Source organism: Peromyscus eremicus, chromosome 3, assembly GCF_949786415.1.
Source record: "Peromyscus eremicus chromosome 3, PerEre_H2_v1, whole genome shotgun sequence".
In the NCBI taxonomy this organism is placed as follows: domain Eukaryota; kingdom Metazoa; phylum Chordata; class Mammalia; order Rodentia; family Cricetidae; genus Peromyscus; species Peromyscus eremicus.
This window is the reverse complement of record NC_081418.1, coordinates 96631659-96650513: the sequence shown is the minus strand read 5'-3', so window position 1 is coordinate 96650513 and position 18855 is coordinate 96631659. Positions and strand designations below refer to the sequence as shown.

At 38.1% G+C, this 18855-nt stretch overlaps 1 protein-coding gene across 1 annotated transcript in view; it reads right to left on the bottom strand.

Annotated features, from left to right (window-relative positions):
- Exoc6b (exocyst complex component 6B) overlaps positions 1-18855 on the bottom strand; it is a 493791-nt gene that overhangs the window by 208327 nt on the left and 266609 nt on the right. The window contains exons 17-18 of the mRNA XM_059258084.1: positions 12435-12569; positions 1931-2110 (exon numbers count right to left, since the gene is read on the bottom strand). Of these exons, the coding sequence (XP_059114067.1) occupies positions 1931-2110; positions 12435-12569 (315 nt within the window). The remainder of the gene's footprint in view (positions 1-1930; positions 2111-12434; positions 12570-18855) is intronic.

The window sequence follows — 18855 nt, the reverse complement described above, 5'->3', positions numbered from 1 at the left end:
AAAGTTAGGGATCTGAGAACCAAATTTTCCATTACAACATTTGTTGAATTCTAAAGCTTAACAGCTCAGGAAAATAAAGGATTATGCCAAAACCTTTGAAAGGCAGAGTGAGATTTTCCAAAGTCTTACAGTGGCTCAGACACAGGGGACTCAGCTTAGAACAAATGTGTAAGAATCTCGGGTAGGCAGTTTTTAAATGCATTCCTGTTGCAGTAACAAAACACCGCAAACCAGGTAGTTTATAAACAAAATATCATTGACAGGTAGCTCATAAACAACTGAACTTTATTTCTTCCAGTACTAGAACCTGGGAAGTGTAAGATCCAGGTGATAATAGATTTCATGTCTGGTGAGGGCCCATTTGCAACTTCATAATACGCATATTCTTGAGGCATTCTATTATTATAGAAGAAACAGAAATCTCTCTAGAATTCCTCATGAAGGCCCTATCCCATGTCCATCACCTCCAGGGGCTTACATCCTGCTATCACAGCGGTAATTAGGTGCAGCATATAAATTCTAAGTTTACACAAACATTCAGACTATAGGAAAAGCTAAAAGGCAAGGGAGTGGTGCATAGCCACCAACAACTTACAAATTGGATTTTTGGTTTTTTAAAACTATTTTTAACTGTGTATTAGTCCACTGCTCACACTCTTTCTCAATATCTGCCTGCAGAAGGCAAAAGGCTAAAATGCAGAAATTTCTGCAGTTCTTTTTGGTGCTGAAGACAAAGACAGGCCTGTGCTTATCAATGTCCTTATAGCACCTTAACTAGCTACAGAGATAACTAAAGGTACATGACAACTGCAACCCAACCCTGTGACTAACATCAGCCCAAATACAACAGATCATCCCACATATCAATAAGAGAAAGAATGGACACTATTAGAAAGCAGAATCTATGCAGTTTAAATTCAATGTCTAAGAGTAAACAAAAAATACTAGGAAGAATCATCATGAACATATCACTAAAAATCAAACCCATCAGTATGTACATAAACAATAAGTTAATAAACACAACTTTAAATGATTGTGACTAATATAACCAGAAAACAACTACAAACCAGATAAAAAGATAAGAGGTTCAACAAAGAATTTCAAATCATAAAAAAAAAAAATCAAAGGAAGTCCTAAAATTAAAAGAAACAGACCTTAAATGTTAACTAACAAGTCTCTTTGATATTCTTTACAAGGTATTTTCCATGTCCTATACTAATGATTTTGAACTTAGCTGGAAAACTGAAGAGGCCTAACTTAACATTAGTGAGGCTATGACAATACTGGGAGTAGGCCTCACCCTTACAATAACCAGGAAAAGTCACAAACTGTACCCTGCAGGAGACCAATCAGAATTGAGACAAACAAGTACTAGATGCTCCAAGACATAAAAGACAGCTTGCATCACTTGTATACAGGTTGCCAAATTCCTTGCAGCAACGCCAGTACCAATCACTGTTTGACAAGACTTCTGTTACCTCACTCCGGCCCAATCAGGAGTTAAACCTCCATCTGAATCCGGGATTCCCCTATCCCCCATCCTATACTCCTTAAAACCCCTGCCATAACTGAGCTCAATGCTCTCCCTGAGCCAACAGCTGTGTCAGAATGGACAGGAAGCCCAAGCTAGAGCTTGCAATAAAGGCTCTTTGCTTTTGCATACAAACTCAGACTCCTGGGGGCTTATGATGCAGGCATAACAAGACCTGACAATATAGAAAAAATGAAAAAAAAAAAAAGCAAAAGTCTTTGAAATCAAATTATATGGGAGGCCTGAAAGTCCCTTTATGGATTTATGTATCTACTAACAGCTCTTAGAGATTAAAGAGGCCCCTGGCAACTTAAATAAGAAATGAAAACCTTTCCCAAAGCTAGTTTAAGGCACCCTTTTTCTATTTTGAGGGGCAAAATAGAAGCACCTATCACTTACAGGAAGGTGTGTGAATACAGCAAATGTGCTCCGAAGGAAGGCAATGAGATCCACTAGGTAGTCACTAGCTTTGGTGTCCAAGTCTCCTGTCATCCAGTCGTAGTCAGCCAGCTGCAGAAACTGGTCAATCTTCTGATTTAAGTTTGTATATATCTCTTCTTCAGCTGCATGTCTAGCATCCTGTGAAATAATATTTAAATATAAAAACACATTCAGATGTCTACAGTGAAAAAGGCAAACATGTATGTGATGTAACCACCACATGTCTATACCACTTGGTAACACAGCTTTAAGTGATGATTCACATCAGCTTCTAGGAACACTTCTCTTCTACAAAGCGCAAAGGAACCTTCTCTCTCTCTCTCTCTCTCTCTCTCTCTCTCTCTCTCTCTCTCTCTCTCTCTCTCTCTCTCTCTCTCTCTCTCTTTTCCCAAGACAGGGTTTCTCTGTGTAGCACTGGCTGTCCTGGAAGTTACTTTGTATGAACTCACAGAGATCATCCTGCCTCTGCCTCCCGAATGCTGGGATTAAAAGCAGGTGTCAACATGCCCAGCAGGAACCTTTTCTAATGAATTTTTACTTGTACTCACTGTCTCTCTCCCTCTTTCTAAGGGGGGGGGGAGTTAAATGTAATCTACCAGAAAAAAAACATTCTTTTTCTTCAATAAATGAGGAAAATGTATTTACATACACCCTCTGCAATCTATTTCCTTTTATTTTCTCATTTCTGTCAAAAAGCAAATTTACTCTCAGAAACTGATTCCATTTTGACTCTCTGTGTGACTCCAAAAAAACTCCTTCCTACATTTTCAAATTACCTACATCCTCTGGTTCCTTCAGCTGCTTGTAAATATGCCTATGTTATAACACAATCTATTCTCAGTAGTTACTGTCAGAGCTCTGTACTTTCTTCATCAGAAGGCTCTTTCAAAGGCTGATAAACACTTTCCATAATATCTGTTCCATACAGCACAGGCCTAAAAAGATGCTAAAACAGCATCAGAGTTCCTAGAGCACATAAGCTTGTGTCACCCTGTGTAAGGGATTCATGTTACATAAAACCTTATTAAAGTCCCTAATAAGTATTGTTGGACTTATTTTTCTAGGAAATATATTATCAGGATGAATGAATATGCATTATGGACAGAACAATCAGGATTCTAATACAAAAATTGTCATGAACAACTTGCTACCACATCTGATATTCATCTTTCAGTCTGAGCTTGCTTGATTTCTATTAAATACTGTACCTAATTATCTCCCATGATCTTCACTGTATGGCTCACTCATGGTTTGTATTCACTCTAGTCTCAAATTTTCTCAATTTCTCTGGATGATTTAATAATTTTCTATGGTTTCCAGGTCTGTCTTCAACACAGATCTACTCCAAATACATTCTACCTCATGGTCCATGTATCTGATTGTTTCATGGACACCTTTGACTCCCAGAATGTTGGAAGCCTAAGACTGAGATCTGGACTTGGAATTTTCCATACTCTTCACCTGTTCTTTTCAGACCAAGGCAAAAATCTAGAAGGCATAACTGGAATCTTTCTTTCACAGTCAGAAACAGAGTTCTGTAACTCCGAATTGTTAAATCTGTCTTTAACTTATTATCCTTTTCTATATTTTCTATCACTTAAATTTTTCATGACTGTGAGTTTATAGTACAGCCAAAGACAGTATTTACTTAGATGAAGAATGCCTTCAAATTTATTAACTGACAAAATCATAGGTATTTGTCATATTCAACAAGGTATTTTGAATGTATAGGTATTTTAAATGGCATAATAAATACAGTAACACAAAGAATTAATTAACATACACAAATCAAGCTCAGAATGGCATGCATTTCTTCAAATATTTGTTATTTTTGTGGTGAAAAATTTTAAACAGATCCTACCAGAAATTTTCCAGATACAATACACTTATTTACTATAGCTACCTGCTGAAGAATGAACTCTTGAACTGCTTCAAAAATGTGTGGAGCCAGGCGGTAGTGGCGCATGCCTTTAATCCCAGGACAAAGGAGGCAGAGACAGGAGGACCTCTTTGAGTTCGAGGTTCAGCCTGATCTACAGAGCGAGATCCAGGACAGGCAGGCACCAAAGCTACACAGAGAAACCCTATCTCAAAAAACCAAAAAAAAAAAAAAATGTTGTGTGGTTTGACCAAAATGACTTAGCCACTATCAAAGTCTTCAGTGGCCATGCTCTGTTCTACTGACGGAATTCAACATTTTTAGATTTAATATGGAAGTAAGATTATACAATATTTGTTTTTCAATGCTTATTTCATTTAACATAATATCTTCCAGGATTATCCAAGATGCTACAAATGACCAAAAATTCCTTCTTTCATAAGGCAATATACAGTATTCAATTGTGTTTCTATACCACATTTCTCTTTCCATATATCCACTGATTGATGATAAGCTGACTCCCTATCTTGACTATAGTGACCAGTTCTGTAAGAATATGTAACAGAATTACTAAATCATACAGAATTTTTACCTTTAATTTTAAAGACCTTCCACACTGCTTTCTCTAATGGCTAAATTTTACCTTTGTATTTAAAAGAAAAAGAAAAAAGAAAAAGCCCTGCCAAATCCAGTATCATCTACAATTCTTATTAAGCTATCTGCAAAGGGTTGTAGTATTGTGTGTTTTATTTAGAATTTACATTTTCAGTTAATGTTAGATAGATGAAAGGTGTGCATCTGGGATTCTTGTGGTTTTTGCTGTTTTCACGGATGTCCAGCATCTTTTGTTGAAAAGAAAATTCCACTCCATTCTCTATTACATTACTTTTACTCTTTCTGAAAGATCAGTCGAATATCTATGTATATGCCTAGTTTTAGGGAAGGCAGTCCACTTTATTCATCTATTTGATTGTTTTCTTGCCAATGTTATACCATCTCATTTCTGTATCTTCACTTATAAAAAGGCATGGTCTCAAGTACTCAATCCTCGAACTGTACTTTTTAAGACTGTTACCATTCTGTAGGTTTTGCCTTTCCAAACCTACTTTCAAAGATCCACAAAATAATTTGCTGATGTTGAAAGAGGATGAGAGTAAATAGATACTTGGTTAGGAAAAACCTAGACTGTTAACGTTGGCCTCCCACTCATAAACATAAAAAAATAGTTAGATCTTTGGTTTCTGTCATCAGAGTTTTGTAGTTTTCATCATATAGGAATTGTATTTTGTTAGATTAAGGAATTAGTAATTTGTTTTACTTCCGATTACTAATATAAATACAATTTTTGGTTGTTTTTTCAAACTTCAAACTCTAGCTGGTCACTACTAATATGAAGAAAAGACTGACTTTTATGCTAACTTGTATGCTGAACCTTAATGTAATCAGTTCTTTTCATTATTCTGTTATTTCCTTAGGATTTTCTATAGTCACTCTTGTTATTTAGAAACAAAGAATTTTATTTCTTCCTTCCCTCTCCACACAGCTTTCCTTGTCTTGTGTTGTTAGATGCCGAGGAGGAGTGGCAAAAGAGAGCAGCTCTGCTTCCTTGTTCCTGATCTTAGCAGGAAAATATCTGGCCTCTCACCACTAAATCTGACACTATCTCTGAGGGGTTTACGGGTATTTTTTATAAGGTAGAGGAAGTGTCCCCACCCTAGTCTTGATTCTTCTTTATTGAGAATTCAGCATAAATAAGTATTTTTCTTCACCTACTGATATACAGCTTTTCTTTTTTAGTCTGTTTGACATGATGACTTCCATTGACGGAGGCTAAATGCTGATGCACACTTGTGGACCTAAAATAAGTAGCACTTAAGCCACAATACACTTCTAGTTTATAGGAAGTTGTGTTCATGTTTGTGACCCCCATGAAGTTTTCCTTCCTTGTGTGTGAGTTTGATATTAGGGCAAGCGGACCTCATAAAATGAGACTGATAGGATTCTCTGCTATAATTTTCTAGGAACAATTATAGAAAATGGGTATAATATCATCCTTAATTTTTCACAGAATTCACCAATGAATTTAGAACTATGGGGAAAAGGTAGAACCTTTATTAGCTGGGGATTACAGGGAAGAAATTAAGTCACTGGATGCATAAAGAGGTTATAAGAACCCTGGCTTCTTCCTGCATCATTATTTTCTTTCTGGCCACCTCATGGAGCAGGCAGTGTCTTCCCCACAAGTTCTTGCCTTATGTATATGTATTGTGGCATCCCATAAACCTAAAGCATTTAGGCCAATAAGTTAATGACTGAAACATCCAAAACTATAGGCCAAAATAAACTTTTCCTGGCACTGGAGAGATGATGCGGTGGCTAGGAGCACTTGCTGCTTTTCATAAAGACCAGAGTTCATTCCCAGCACCATGTCAGGCAGATCTGACAGGGAGTCAAATGCTCTCCTCTGGCCGCTGAGGGTATCTGGACTCACATACCCAGACAGACAGATAGAAAAAGACACACACACACACACACACACACACACACACACACACAATCAAAAATGAAATTAAATAAACTTTTGTCTCTTTTGATTGTTGCAGTTTGTTGTTGTAATTATTGTTTTTTCATACCAGGTCTCATAAAATTCAGTGTGGCCTCAAACCTATTATCTAGCTACGGGTGACCTTCAAATCTTTATCTTTCTTGTCTCCACATCTTAGTGCTGGAACTAAATATGTACACCAAGACACTCTACTTTTTCTTTCGTAAGATGATTATACCAGGTGTTTTTGTAGTGGTAATGAGAAGCTGGCTAAAACAGTTTTCCCCCAAAGTAATCTATACTTTGTCATTTTTCAAAAGAAATCTTCATAAAATCCCTTTATTATTATCTCAATGAAAATGGGTAAGATCAGTAGTACCATTAGCAATATGTATTTTTTCTACTTTTCCCTTGGTTAGCCTGGTTCAAAATTTAATTATTTTATTTCATTTTTTGGCAAAGAATCAACTTTTGATTTTGTTGATTTCCAATACTGGTTTTTACTTTCATTTGTTCCTGATCTTATTCTATTGTTTATTTCTTTAGCTTACATTGGATTTAAGAAGTTCTTTTTCTAACAAATTCTTAATACTCCCACTCCCCTTGCAAGCCATCCTTTCCCTGCTACATCCAAGTTTTGATGACTTGCATCTTCACTTTAACTTCAACTACAGTATTTATAAATTCCTCTTAGGATTTTTTTCTGAAACCCCTTTTCTTGGAATATGTTAATTTTCAAATATTTATGAATTTTCCAAGTATATTTATGTTACTGTTAACAGGTTTGATTCTATGTTTTAAGAGAGTTTAGTTACAATTTCTATTTTACTGGTTTTTGCTAACTGGTATTTGAGGGTCTTGAACACTGTCTGTCTTGGTCAATGCTCTGTATGAGCTTAGGAAGAACATGTGTTCTGTTCATGCTGGACAACACTCTCTATAAATGTCAGTTATTCAGCTGACTGATGGTGCCATTTAGTTCAGTGATATCCTTACTTATTTCTGCTTCCTGAATTTGTAACTTACAGATATGAATTTACTAGGAACAGATGTTGGCACTGAAAATGTTCTTTTGTAATCTTTCCAAACACTTCTATTTCTCTCATTAGCTCTTTGAAAGTAACAGGTAATTTTAATTAATTTTCTTAACTTACTGGAAATTCCTCAAATCTCTTATTCTCTTCTCTATAGGAACAACAGATGTTCCCTGACCCAGAGGACTAGAGATTTCATTGCACCAGAAGGTGAGATACAAGTTGCTAGGAGAGAAAAGCAGTCAATAATCCTATACCCAGCTATGACCAAATGAACCAAAACAATAATCAGCAAGGTTCAACAGTGACTGTAACCGACAACTGTCTAATTTGACTTAAGGCCCACTAAACAGGAGCAAAATCATGTCTGGTACTGTAAACATAGCCAACATGACTACACATGACTAGTGAGGTCATGAATCTTAGCTGAGAACCTACTACCACCACTTTATTAAACCAACGTAATTCCTAACTGCATTCTAAATACTTATCCTTACACCCACAGATAAGTGTAGTTCTTACCCCTTATCACAGAAGCTCCTGTGTTGCAACAGGAGACCATTACAGAGCGCCACAACTAGTCCAAAGGCAGAGCACTGAACATGGAGTCCCCAGCCCCAGTTGATGTATCTACAACACAACTAATGTTGTTAAGGCTCAGGGAATACTGGCGGAGAGGAGGCAAAAAGATTCTAAGAACCAGAAGACCAGGAAGTCTGTTGTGAGTTATGTGTCACTTAGCTATAGCAGGAAAGGTACACCCATGAAATATCAACAAAATGGCTGCCTAAACAAGACCTGAACAAAATCCCAACACTAGTTGACATCCCAGTGCATATGGGGTAATCTCACAGGCCCCAGCTCTAGTTCAAGACCTACAAGCAATTAGTAACTGCCAAGAGAGAGAATTAGTCTTCCCTAGGGATGAGCCTACCTACTGGTTGTTGAAAACCAAGTGGTCATCCCTAGAGACATATACATGTAGGCAACACTGAACAGAATCATCAGGGTATGTATGTACTTATGTACGTCTGTGTATATACATAAACTTTTATATAGGCAACAACTAAAGAAGAGAAGGCCATGAATGGGGCGGGGTGTGTGCGCATGGGAGAGATAATAAGGCAGAAACTGAAGGGGAATTGATATAATTATATTTTAATTAAAATTTTAAAATGACGTTTCCTTTCTCAGTGAATATTACTACCATTAGAGAGTTCACTCAGTTCAAAAATCTTGGAATTACCTAAGATTTTTTACTGAAAAATTTACTAAAAAAAAAGTTACTAAAAATCTGCCATTTCTATCTTCAAAACATTTCTCCACTTCTAACTCTATCGCTCCTGATGAGCATTATTGTTCATCTGGACTATTTCAATGGCATCCAACTTGAATTACCACCTTCCACACTTACTAATTTACAATGACATAATAACCATTAATACATTCAAAGATGAATCAGATCACCATACCACAGTCCCAACGTAGAAACTTCACATCTAACTTCAGAGTAAAAACTACAGAATTTATTACGTCCTACAGGCCCCTTACCACAGGGACTCTTCCCACTTCCACCAGTGATTGCTTCAACAGCTAAATAGACTCCTTACAATGCCTTGAATATGCCAGAATCCACTGCCTTACTATTATATACCTTTAGTGGAAATGCATATCTACAGAAATCTAAATGATTCTGATTTTGAATATGATTTCAGGTCATCGGCACCCCCCCCCCTCACCCCCAGGTCATGCCATTAGCTAAATCTACTTATCAGCTATCAGTTCATTAGAATATAAGTTCCATAAAATAAAGAGACACATTTTTTTCAGGTTTATAAGACTACCAGAAACAAACCAGATGCTTTATTAAAACCTGCTGGATAAACAACAGATTAAAGGCATCTAATGCATTTATTCTAGTACTTTCTACAGCTCTCTACAGAAGTTAACAGTGTCTGTGTTCCCTGTGCCTCAAAGAAGCTCTAAGTCAACAGACTTTTTCTCTCTCCTACAAAATATACCAGACAGTCACACTCAACTAAGTATCTCAACAGTACTTATGATAAAGTGAATTAGTAAATAGCTTTGATCTCTGTTTTCAAACAGACAGGAGAACTCTATGAGCTGGGAAAAGTCAAGCATGCCAGCTGCATTATGTCACTTGTGGCAGAAGAAACAAGAGGGAGCTCTGTCAGAAAACACCTTGAAGACCTTCTGAGTGTGTCTGCTGCCTCTTTTCCAGCATAAGGGTTTCTATCTGCAAGGGAAAGGTTTCAGGAAACAGTAGCTTAGGAAAACACACAACATGGAGCTTTCCTAGCTGCCATGTTTACATTGAATTCTGGGATGGCTCGTCTGAAATAGCCCTGGTAAAAACAAGCTTTCAACAAACTTTGAGCAATCAATGTTTCCCATAAAAGTGCTGCAAGTATGACCTTTAATGTCCCCTGCATTACTCCTCTAGAGACTCAGCAATTAACTGGCTGCTCAGCATCCACTGCTTCCTACCTGCTCTTCATTCCCCTTCAGCATTCTAAATACTGCGGCAAGCTAGGCACAGGGACTCACATATGTACCCTCAACAATGAGAAGGTTGAGGTAGGAGAATTACCTACAGTTTGAGACCAGCCTAGACTACACAGTGAATTCTAGGATATCCTCGGCTAGCATGTGAAACTCTACCTCAAAAACAAATGAAAACTTCCTTTCTAAAACCCAGAACATAGTACCAAGCATCCTTTAAACAGATTTTTGAACGTAATTTGAAAAGTCATTGAAATTTTACAAATAAGATAGGCTATGGAGAGTATTAGTAGATCCAGCATATTCTCCATCTGGAAGACAGTCTACTGAGTCTCATATTGTAATTCAGTAACACCTTATTCTCTGCCTAATGATAGCTACTCCTACATTTTCTTTGAATAAAAGTTTTGGCTTCCATAGCAGAACAACAGAAACATTTTACAATAAAGTCTCTATCCACACTCTAAGAATAATCTCATGTAAGGATAATTTTGACTACTACTAAAATGCCTGGATAACTCTGAAGCTCTGAGGGCTCTTATCACATTTTCATACCATTCTGAGGGCCTCCTTATTAGATAAATCTTCACTAAAAAGGCATCAATATTAATATGTCATCAGTGCTCTGTGTCTGTAGGTTCCTCAATTCTGAATTCAACCAACAGCATATTCAATCTATTCAAGATAAAAAACAGAGCTCCTACTGAACTTGGGCATAGTTACTATTATGCCATTATTCCCTAAACAATATATGTGACAATACTAGCATTTACATTGTCAAAATGCTGTAAGTAATATAGAAATGATCTAAGTTTCTGGGAGGATGTGGTATAGATTAGTAGTGAGCACTGTCGAACCAACCGCCCATGGGTATCATGGTTTCTGTAATCAGACATTACTGAGCAATATGAAAGGAATGGCATGAACTTAGGGTTATTGGTAATGAATTTGTCTTAAATCTTATTGGTAATGTGAAGAATGTCAGGGTCATCTTGTGAATATTTCACTCAGTCTAGTAGCTAACAAGGAGATGGAAGGACTGGGTCATGTTCAATACTGCACATATTTCTTTTTTTTTTTTTTTTTTTTTTTGGTTTTTCGAGACAAGGTTTCTCTGTGTAGCTTTGTGCCTTTCCTGGGACTCACTTGGTAGCCCAGGCTGGCCTCGAACTCACAGAGATCCGCCTGCCTCTGCCTCCCGAGTGCTGGGATTAAAGGCGTGCGCCACCACCGCCCGGCTTACTGCACATATTTCTAACAATGATAGACAGTTAAGTTCTTCCAAAAATCCCTCTCTCATACAATGTCATCACTAAATGGAAAAATTTTGATTTCTTCTTTGGGGGCAACTTTTGAGAGATGGTATCCACAAACAGAGAAAGGATAAAAGGATAGAAAAAGGGAAACAACAGGGGACACAGATCATGGTTAGAACTCTTTAACTATGTATCTAATTGTCACCATTTTTGGATTTTTGAGTGTTACACACCATGTTTTAAAACTATAACAATCTTCTCCTTCTTCTACCCCAGTCCTCAGGGGAGGCTTTGCCCTGGAGGAGGTGGGAATGGGGGGTGGGCTGGGGGGAAGATGAGGGGGGCGGGAGGGGGGAGAACAAGGGAATCAATGGCTGATATGTAGAACTGAATTGTATTGCAAAATAAAAAAAATAAAAACAAAAACAAAAATCACAAAAAAAAAACCTACAACAATCACGCAACAATAAAACTCAAACCATGCTTACTGTGGTGGTACTAGTCTTTAACTCCAGCTACTCAGGAAGAAGAGACAAGCAGATCTCTGTGAGTTCAAAGCCAGCCTGGTCTACACAGAGTTCTAAATCAACCAGAGCTATATAATAAGGCCCAGTCTCCACTCAGGATCATCTTTATATCAAATACACTCTAATGTTTAAAACTGCAACAGTTTTTTCTGATTAATACTCATGAAAAGTCTCAAATGGTAATGTACAGGATTTTATTAATACTCACAGGATTCTTCTAAGAGAAGGTATTTATGCTCCATAAACTCATCTACCACTAATCTTTCTTTTACAAAGAAAAAGTGTCATTTTCTCTGATCTAAGGCCAGTGAAAAACTAATGCTTTGGCCTTGTAAAATAATAAGAAAATGGCTAACTATTTGGGGTAAGGACTTGTCACTAAAAATTAAGATTTAAAAAGTTAGACACAGAAAGGAAAGAATTACCAAATACAGAATTACAGTTGATATTCATGTCAGCTATAACTATACTATCTAGAGGATGTAGTTGAAATTTTGTGGTTATCTTGAACATACACACACATACTACCCTGATATCTAAATTTGCTTTCTAGAAAAATGTTGGCCAAACAAAACTCTCTCTTATTCTTGAGACATACCATAAGTCATCTTTCAGAAACAAAGCCACATGTGAAATGGCCCAGACTGCACCCATGGATTGTGCTCATGACTATCCCCTCTATGCTAATGTGTTCTCACCTTGAACGTTGTGGTACCATAGAGCTTGGTGGTGTGGACTGTCTCTGGAAGTACATTAGTGATATTGGTGATGAATTCCTCTAGGTATTTACAGGACTTCTCCAAGTGTGTTGTATTGATGATAATCTGGACAAGCTAGAAAACAGTAAGCACATGCAATTCTCATTCACCTGAGATATTAGCAGGATGCTCCACAGGCTACCTTATAGGAAGAATGCTCCAAGAAAACACCCCAACCGCCTGGAGCATTTTGTATTTCTATTTAAAGCAACACTTGTCATAATGAAATAAATACATTCTTTTATTTATTTTTTAAGGTTAAACTAAGACAAAAGCTGCTAGTCTCAATCATTGGTCTTACAAAAGAAATACAATTGCCAAATGAATCAAATGAATAAACAGCCATAAAGCAATAACCATAACTGAAAAGGCAACAGAAGTTTCAAAATTAGGCCTAAGGAACACAGACATGTTGACTAGATTGTGAGAAGTCAACAAACTACCTTAGTTCACAAGAGAAAGAACCTGAATACAGAGGCAGAGAAGACAAAACCCCTGATCTGGACAGTTTCCCCAATATTCTCAGTTTGTTTCCTCAGGTGGAAGATGCAAGTAATAACTTCTAAGCCAAACAGTCACTATGAACATTAAATTCTTTACTATTATTAGTGTCTCCCTCTTCTTATACAACAGATCCTTAAAGAGGCTCATTCTGGAGTTAGAGATGGGGCACAGTGGTTGAGTCATGCTTGGAATCCTGAGGCCCTGGTTCTGTTACACACACACACACATACACACACACACACTCACAATCACAAGTACTGCTAAATAAAAGCCATCCTCATTGCTCTAGACAGGGAGAAGGAAGAGAAAAAAAGAAGTTCACACTTCATTTTGTTTTATCATCTTTTCAAAACCTGGAGACACAGGTTCAACGAGCATAATAATCATTTCCATGTTACTACGACAGAGAAAAAAAAAAAGAAACAACTTTCGCCAATCATGTATGTTAACTGGAACTAATATTCAATCAGGCCATCTGACTATTATCAGAAGTATAGGATGGTAGCCCTGGAGTGTTGCTTGTTTGTGAGTACTGATCTTAAAGTCTGCTCTGAGTAAGATGTAAGTCAGACCTTTCCACGCCTTGGAGTTACTCTGTGAAAAAGGAGGGAGAGGCCAAGGAAAAAAAGAGAAAAAGAGAAAGACAGGTCCTTCCTACGTAACTTCTTAACTTTGAAACTATTTATGTTCCCCATAGTCTATAAGAGGGAAGCTTTCTTTCTCTGTATTTTATTTTTCATTTTTGTAAGAATATGTAGCGGTGTGGTGGTGGCACACACCTTTAATCCCAGCACTCGGGAGGCAGAGCCAGGTGGATCTCAGGAGTTTGAGGCCAGCCTGGTCTACAGAGTGAGATCCAGCACAGGCATCAAAACACAGAGAAAGCCAGTCTTGGAAAAAAAAAAAAAAAGAATATGTATGGTAACAAGGCTGTGACAGATTGGAGAATGTCAGTGTAGAGGGCTAGGTGATTTGGGGCCTTTTAGTCTAATGAAACTCACTATTTTGTATATGTTCTAAAGAGCTCTAGTAGGCCCAAGCATGGCAAACATGGCTCTCTCAGGCCTTGCCCTTCCCCCATTCCCTCTGCCTGGCTAAACAGTTACATTACATTCCTAAAGCTAGCCCCCAAGGTCTATCCCTTTATTTGGTCACTGCATCCTCCTGAGGCCGATTACCAATGACTAATTATCAAATTATTGAAGTCCAGCAATCAGAAGCCCCCTTTGGCTGCCCTAATTAAGATAACCATTCAAAAAAAACCAACTCATCATAACACAGGGTTTCCCTTTTTCCCTTTATAAATTGCTATTTGCCTGTGGGCCATGTCTGTCTCCTCTCTATCCAGAGGCAGTCCTTTATCCTCCGGGGCAAATATTCCCACCCCATCCCCCATCTTGTTCTTTTCTCTTCTCCTCATCTTCTATCTCCTTGTCTCTGACTCTTATTCCCTGCCCTTTGTCCCTCTGGGGCAAACAAATCTCCATTGTGCTGAGAACTTGGTCTTGATGCGTCCTTTGCTAGTCCTTTCATGCTCACTTAAAACTTAAAAAATAAGAAGGATCATTGAATGGTATTATAGAATATTAAACAAACTATGACTGGATCTATAACCAGAAAGTGCACGCTCACCTCCTGCTCACCTCCTTTTTAACAGCCAGCACTGGGCAAAGTACATAGTTCATTCTCAGGACATGCATGCTGGATTCTAGCAACAATTCTTCAGTAATGAAAAGAACAAAGCAACCTAGCACTCTACTTAGAGTCTGCCTAAAGAACTTGGGCAAACAGTTACTTCTGAGACACTGGCAACAAGCAAGAGGTACCAAGATGCAGCTATAACAGATTCCCTCAAATGAAAGGATGAACTGTCACCAAGACTAACTTTTCTATTACTCCTCAGAAGCCATCAGACAATGAAAATCTGTCAGGAATCTCTTACCAATCATCCAAAGTATAATTCAGAGATAGCATTTTGGATACAAGGCTACTGTCCTGTCTCTTACAAAATTACCCCAAACACCAACATTAAAGTACTGTGGAAGAAAAGCACATCCCTTAAAATGAGCAATTCATTACACTCTGTTGATTCTGTTTCTTTCAAAGGACAAAAATCACACTTAGATCAACTAAATCAAATCATTCTTTTTAAAACTTTAACTTGTTTGAGTTTCACATAATTATATAATAAATTTTAGGCATTTGCACCCCTTCCATCCCCATCATCCCGTTTTGTAACTGGAGCCCTTCTTCCCAACAAGTCTTCCTCCTACTTCCATGTCTTCTGTTTGTGTGTGACCCTATGAGTCTAACTAGAGTTTCCTGACCAGTTTAGGTGAGAGGTAATTTAATGGAGCAAGGGCAAATTATTGGTATCTACATCACTAAAGAAAATGGCATCTCTCCCCCCAAAACTACTAGGTTGCAACAGTCCCCCAGGAAGGATGAAAGGTGGTTAATGGCAAGGTTGCCTTGAAGTAAGAATCAGAAATGGAAGAGAGTTAAATTGGAGAACTAGAGGTTTCTATTTTAAAATCAGCATTACCTATAAGAAACACATTCTGTCTATCAAAAGAAATTCTAATAATAAGAGGAATCATGTCATGCTATAGAAATTAAAAAAAAAACACAGTGACAGTCAAAGAGAAAATTGTTCTGTTTTGCAGGTTTTTGGCAGTTTGAAAAAAAGAAAAAGGAGGCGGCTATGCTGGGTACAGTAGTAATTTATCATGACTTTAAAAAGATCTGTCAACACAAGAGATCACCATGAATTGCATCAGCAGGCTGTCAGTCACCCCTTCTGTTTCACTGCCAAGCACAGAATAGACTATTAAAACATTCCAGGAGTATAACACATGCATGTCACTTTCAGAGGGAACACTGTCTGTTAGGGAGGTCTGATGATCTCCACTCTTGAATGACAGTTCCCGAACCCTTGCAAGGGAGAGGCTTTGGAGGCTAACTCTGCACTGAGGCATGGAATGAAGTGACCTGAGATCCAGACTATCAACAAAGTCTCAGCACCTTCCATGGTTTCATCAGACCCTACTCACATTCCAAACTATCCTTGATATTGTCTCAAGGACACAGAATTATCAACAGACTACATATCAATTGTCTCTCACATAAAGTCCTTTGAGAACAGTCCAGCAAAGAAAAGAATTATAGTGCAAACAGCAACTCTTATAACTGAACGACAGAAGTCACTTTAATAACAATCCATCAGGAGGCTGAAGAAGAAAAATTGAGTTTGAGTCCAGCCTGGCTACATAGCAAGGCCTTGTCTCAAAGAAAAAGAAAAAACAACAACAATAACAACAAAAACTTCACATAAAGAAAATAAATGAACAAATCCCACTAGGAACAAGAAGGTTTTCCATGTGTCCTTGCTGGTGTGACAGCAAGTGTGAGAGCCTCAGCACGGCATGCCCTGTGGGGACGGACCACAGTCAGAGAGCTGCAGCACGGCATGCCCTGTGGGGACGGACCACAGTCAGAGAGCTGCAGCACAGAGTGCCCTGTGGGGACGGACCACAGTCAGAGAGCTGCAGCACAGAGTGCCCTGTGGGGATCACTGCCCCAGCTCTTCCTACATACCCCCAGGGAACCCAAGGAAAGATAGCAGGTACTCTATACTGGATAACTCCAGAAAAGAAATGTGGTCACCATCTTAAATAGTGTTAAATAGTGTTAGCCCTATGGTCCTAGCAGATTTTAGTTCTCAACTATAAATTATTATATGTATTTATTTCTCTTAGATCTGCTTTTGTCTTGTTTCCAGAAGCAGAGATTCACCACCCCAAAAATTCCAGAGGATTGACCCAAAGCAATAAGGTGAGAAGCCACAATACTTTCAATGGCTCACAACTGCCAAATCTGCAAGGAGACAAAAACTAAATAGCAATAGGAACACTAGTCTCATTCACAATAATGAATTAACCTAAAACTGTAAGGGATCTTATCTTCCTCTCATCCCAGCAGGGCTCAAAAAGCTTTATCCACTTTTTAATGTATGCACCTCCAGGACCTAAGCAACTAAAAATACTAAAATAAATGGACTGCTAATTCCAATTTTCAAGGTTTCATTCAAATTTTTTACTTAACTATAAAGTATCTTAACATGACTAACATGAGCACTGCCCCTGCTGTTGGGAATAGGAGTAGGAGGTATATAGTGTGTGAGACATAACAGGACACAGCTCTCTGGTCATTTGTCTAAATTGTAACAAAAGCAAAACCAGCAGCTATTGCTTCATGTCTGCTGGGGGCTAATATAATCACAACTCTAAGTCTGGATGTTAACTATGACCTACAAGCATGCCTCTGGGTCTACTTCCTTACATTATCATCATTTCTGCCAAGCCAGTTAGAGTATTTTAAGTTAATTTATTGTGAAGATGTACGCATCATGAAAGGAAGAAAGATATTCTAAAGGGAGACACTCGTATCTTGCTTTTGGCTATCAGACTACTGAGATAATGGGCCTCAAAGAACTAGAACTTCCCTCCAATAAGTACATGGTAGGAAAGGAAAAGGCTGGTGCCAGCCAGAGGGGGACTTGTCTCCTGGAAAGAGATTTCATGTAATCTGACAACTTCAGAGTTCTTGCAGGAGAGACTGGAACTCAGACAATACTGGGTTGATGATGAGCAGGACTATATCTTGACCAGGACTACTTGAATATGCCTGACCCTCATGCCAGTGTCTTGCAGATGAACCTGGAGGTCACTGGATCTATTTGCTCCTCTTTACAATGTGGACACTGAATCAGTCTCCTTTCTCTGCTTTCCACCATTATTAGTCCCTGTGACTGACCCAATGAGGGCATGTAGCTGAGTCTCACTTGCTAAGGCTGTCAGGACCAGCCTTTGACCCTAATGGTTCCCGTAACAGAAAGAGCAAAGAACAAGGCCTATTTCAGTTTTTCTTTTAGAAGAAAACCCTTTTCAAATGTTATCTCAAAGCTTATGCTGAACTAATTACTAATATAGAGCTTAAAATTACTCATGTTCACTGTTTTTTAGCTCAAAACAGAGATATTAACATCAATATGGATACAAAAATACAGTGAATACATTCTAAATAATAAAATAAATAGTAAAGCATCAGGTACAGTATGTACTCAGTTACTGAGAATACATCTTGGTATAGACACATTTGATATGTCATAACAAGACATCTTGTTCTAATCTTTTGGTTTCCCCTAAAAAATTCATTTTATACTAGACCTGACAAGCACTGTTTGCATGCCCAGAATGCTTAGTAAGAACAATCAGTATCTACTGGTATTCTCTCTATTCTAAATACTTAGCATGTTCACTTAAGGCTCAAATAATCCAATGAAACATGATGCTATTGTCCCCATTTCAACATAAAGCTCAGTCATTTCCCAAGAACACACTACCTAGCAAAGGGGCAGCACTGGAACCCAGGAAGTCTGGGTAAAGACAGACATGCATAGTCATCAACTGCTTTTTCTGCAGACCTGGAAGAAGCAGCTCATGAAAAGATGCACCTGCTGACTCAAGTAGGTATCACACAAGGTTTGAGACAGCAAGCTCTAGCATGAGCCAGAACTAGAAGGTAGTATGAAACAAGTGGAAGCAAAGCAGCCATGAAAGCAGCAAGAAAGCCATGGAGAAAAGAGAATAGAGACAGAGCATAGAGAAAGAGAGAGGAGCAGTACCATGTAGCCCCAATGCAAAATAAGACAGATTGACAGGTATAGCTAACATGGAGTTTTAAACTCTGAATGACCTGACATGCTGAGGAGGATGCTGAAGTGCATATTTTCAACACATTTCTGTCACTTGAGTCCTCTGTAATACCAAAACATTTCTAACCAGAACTATAAAAT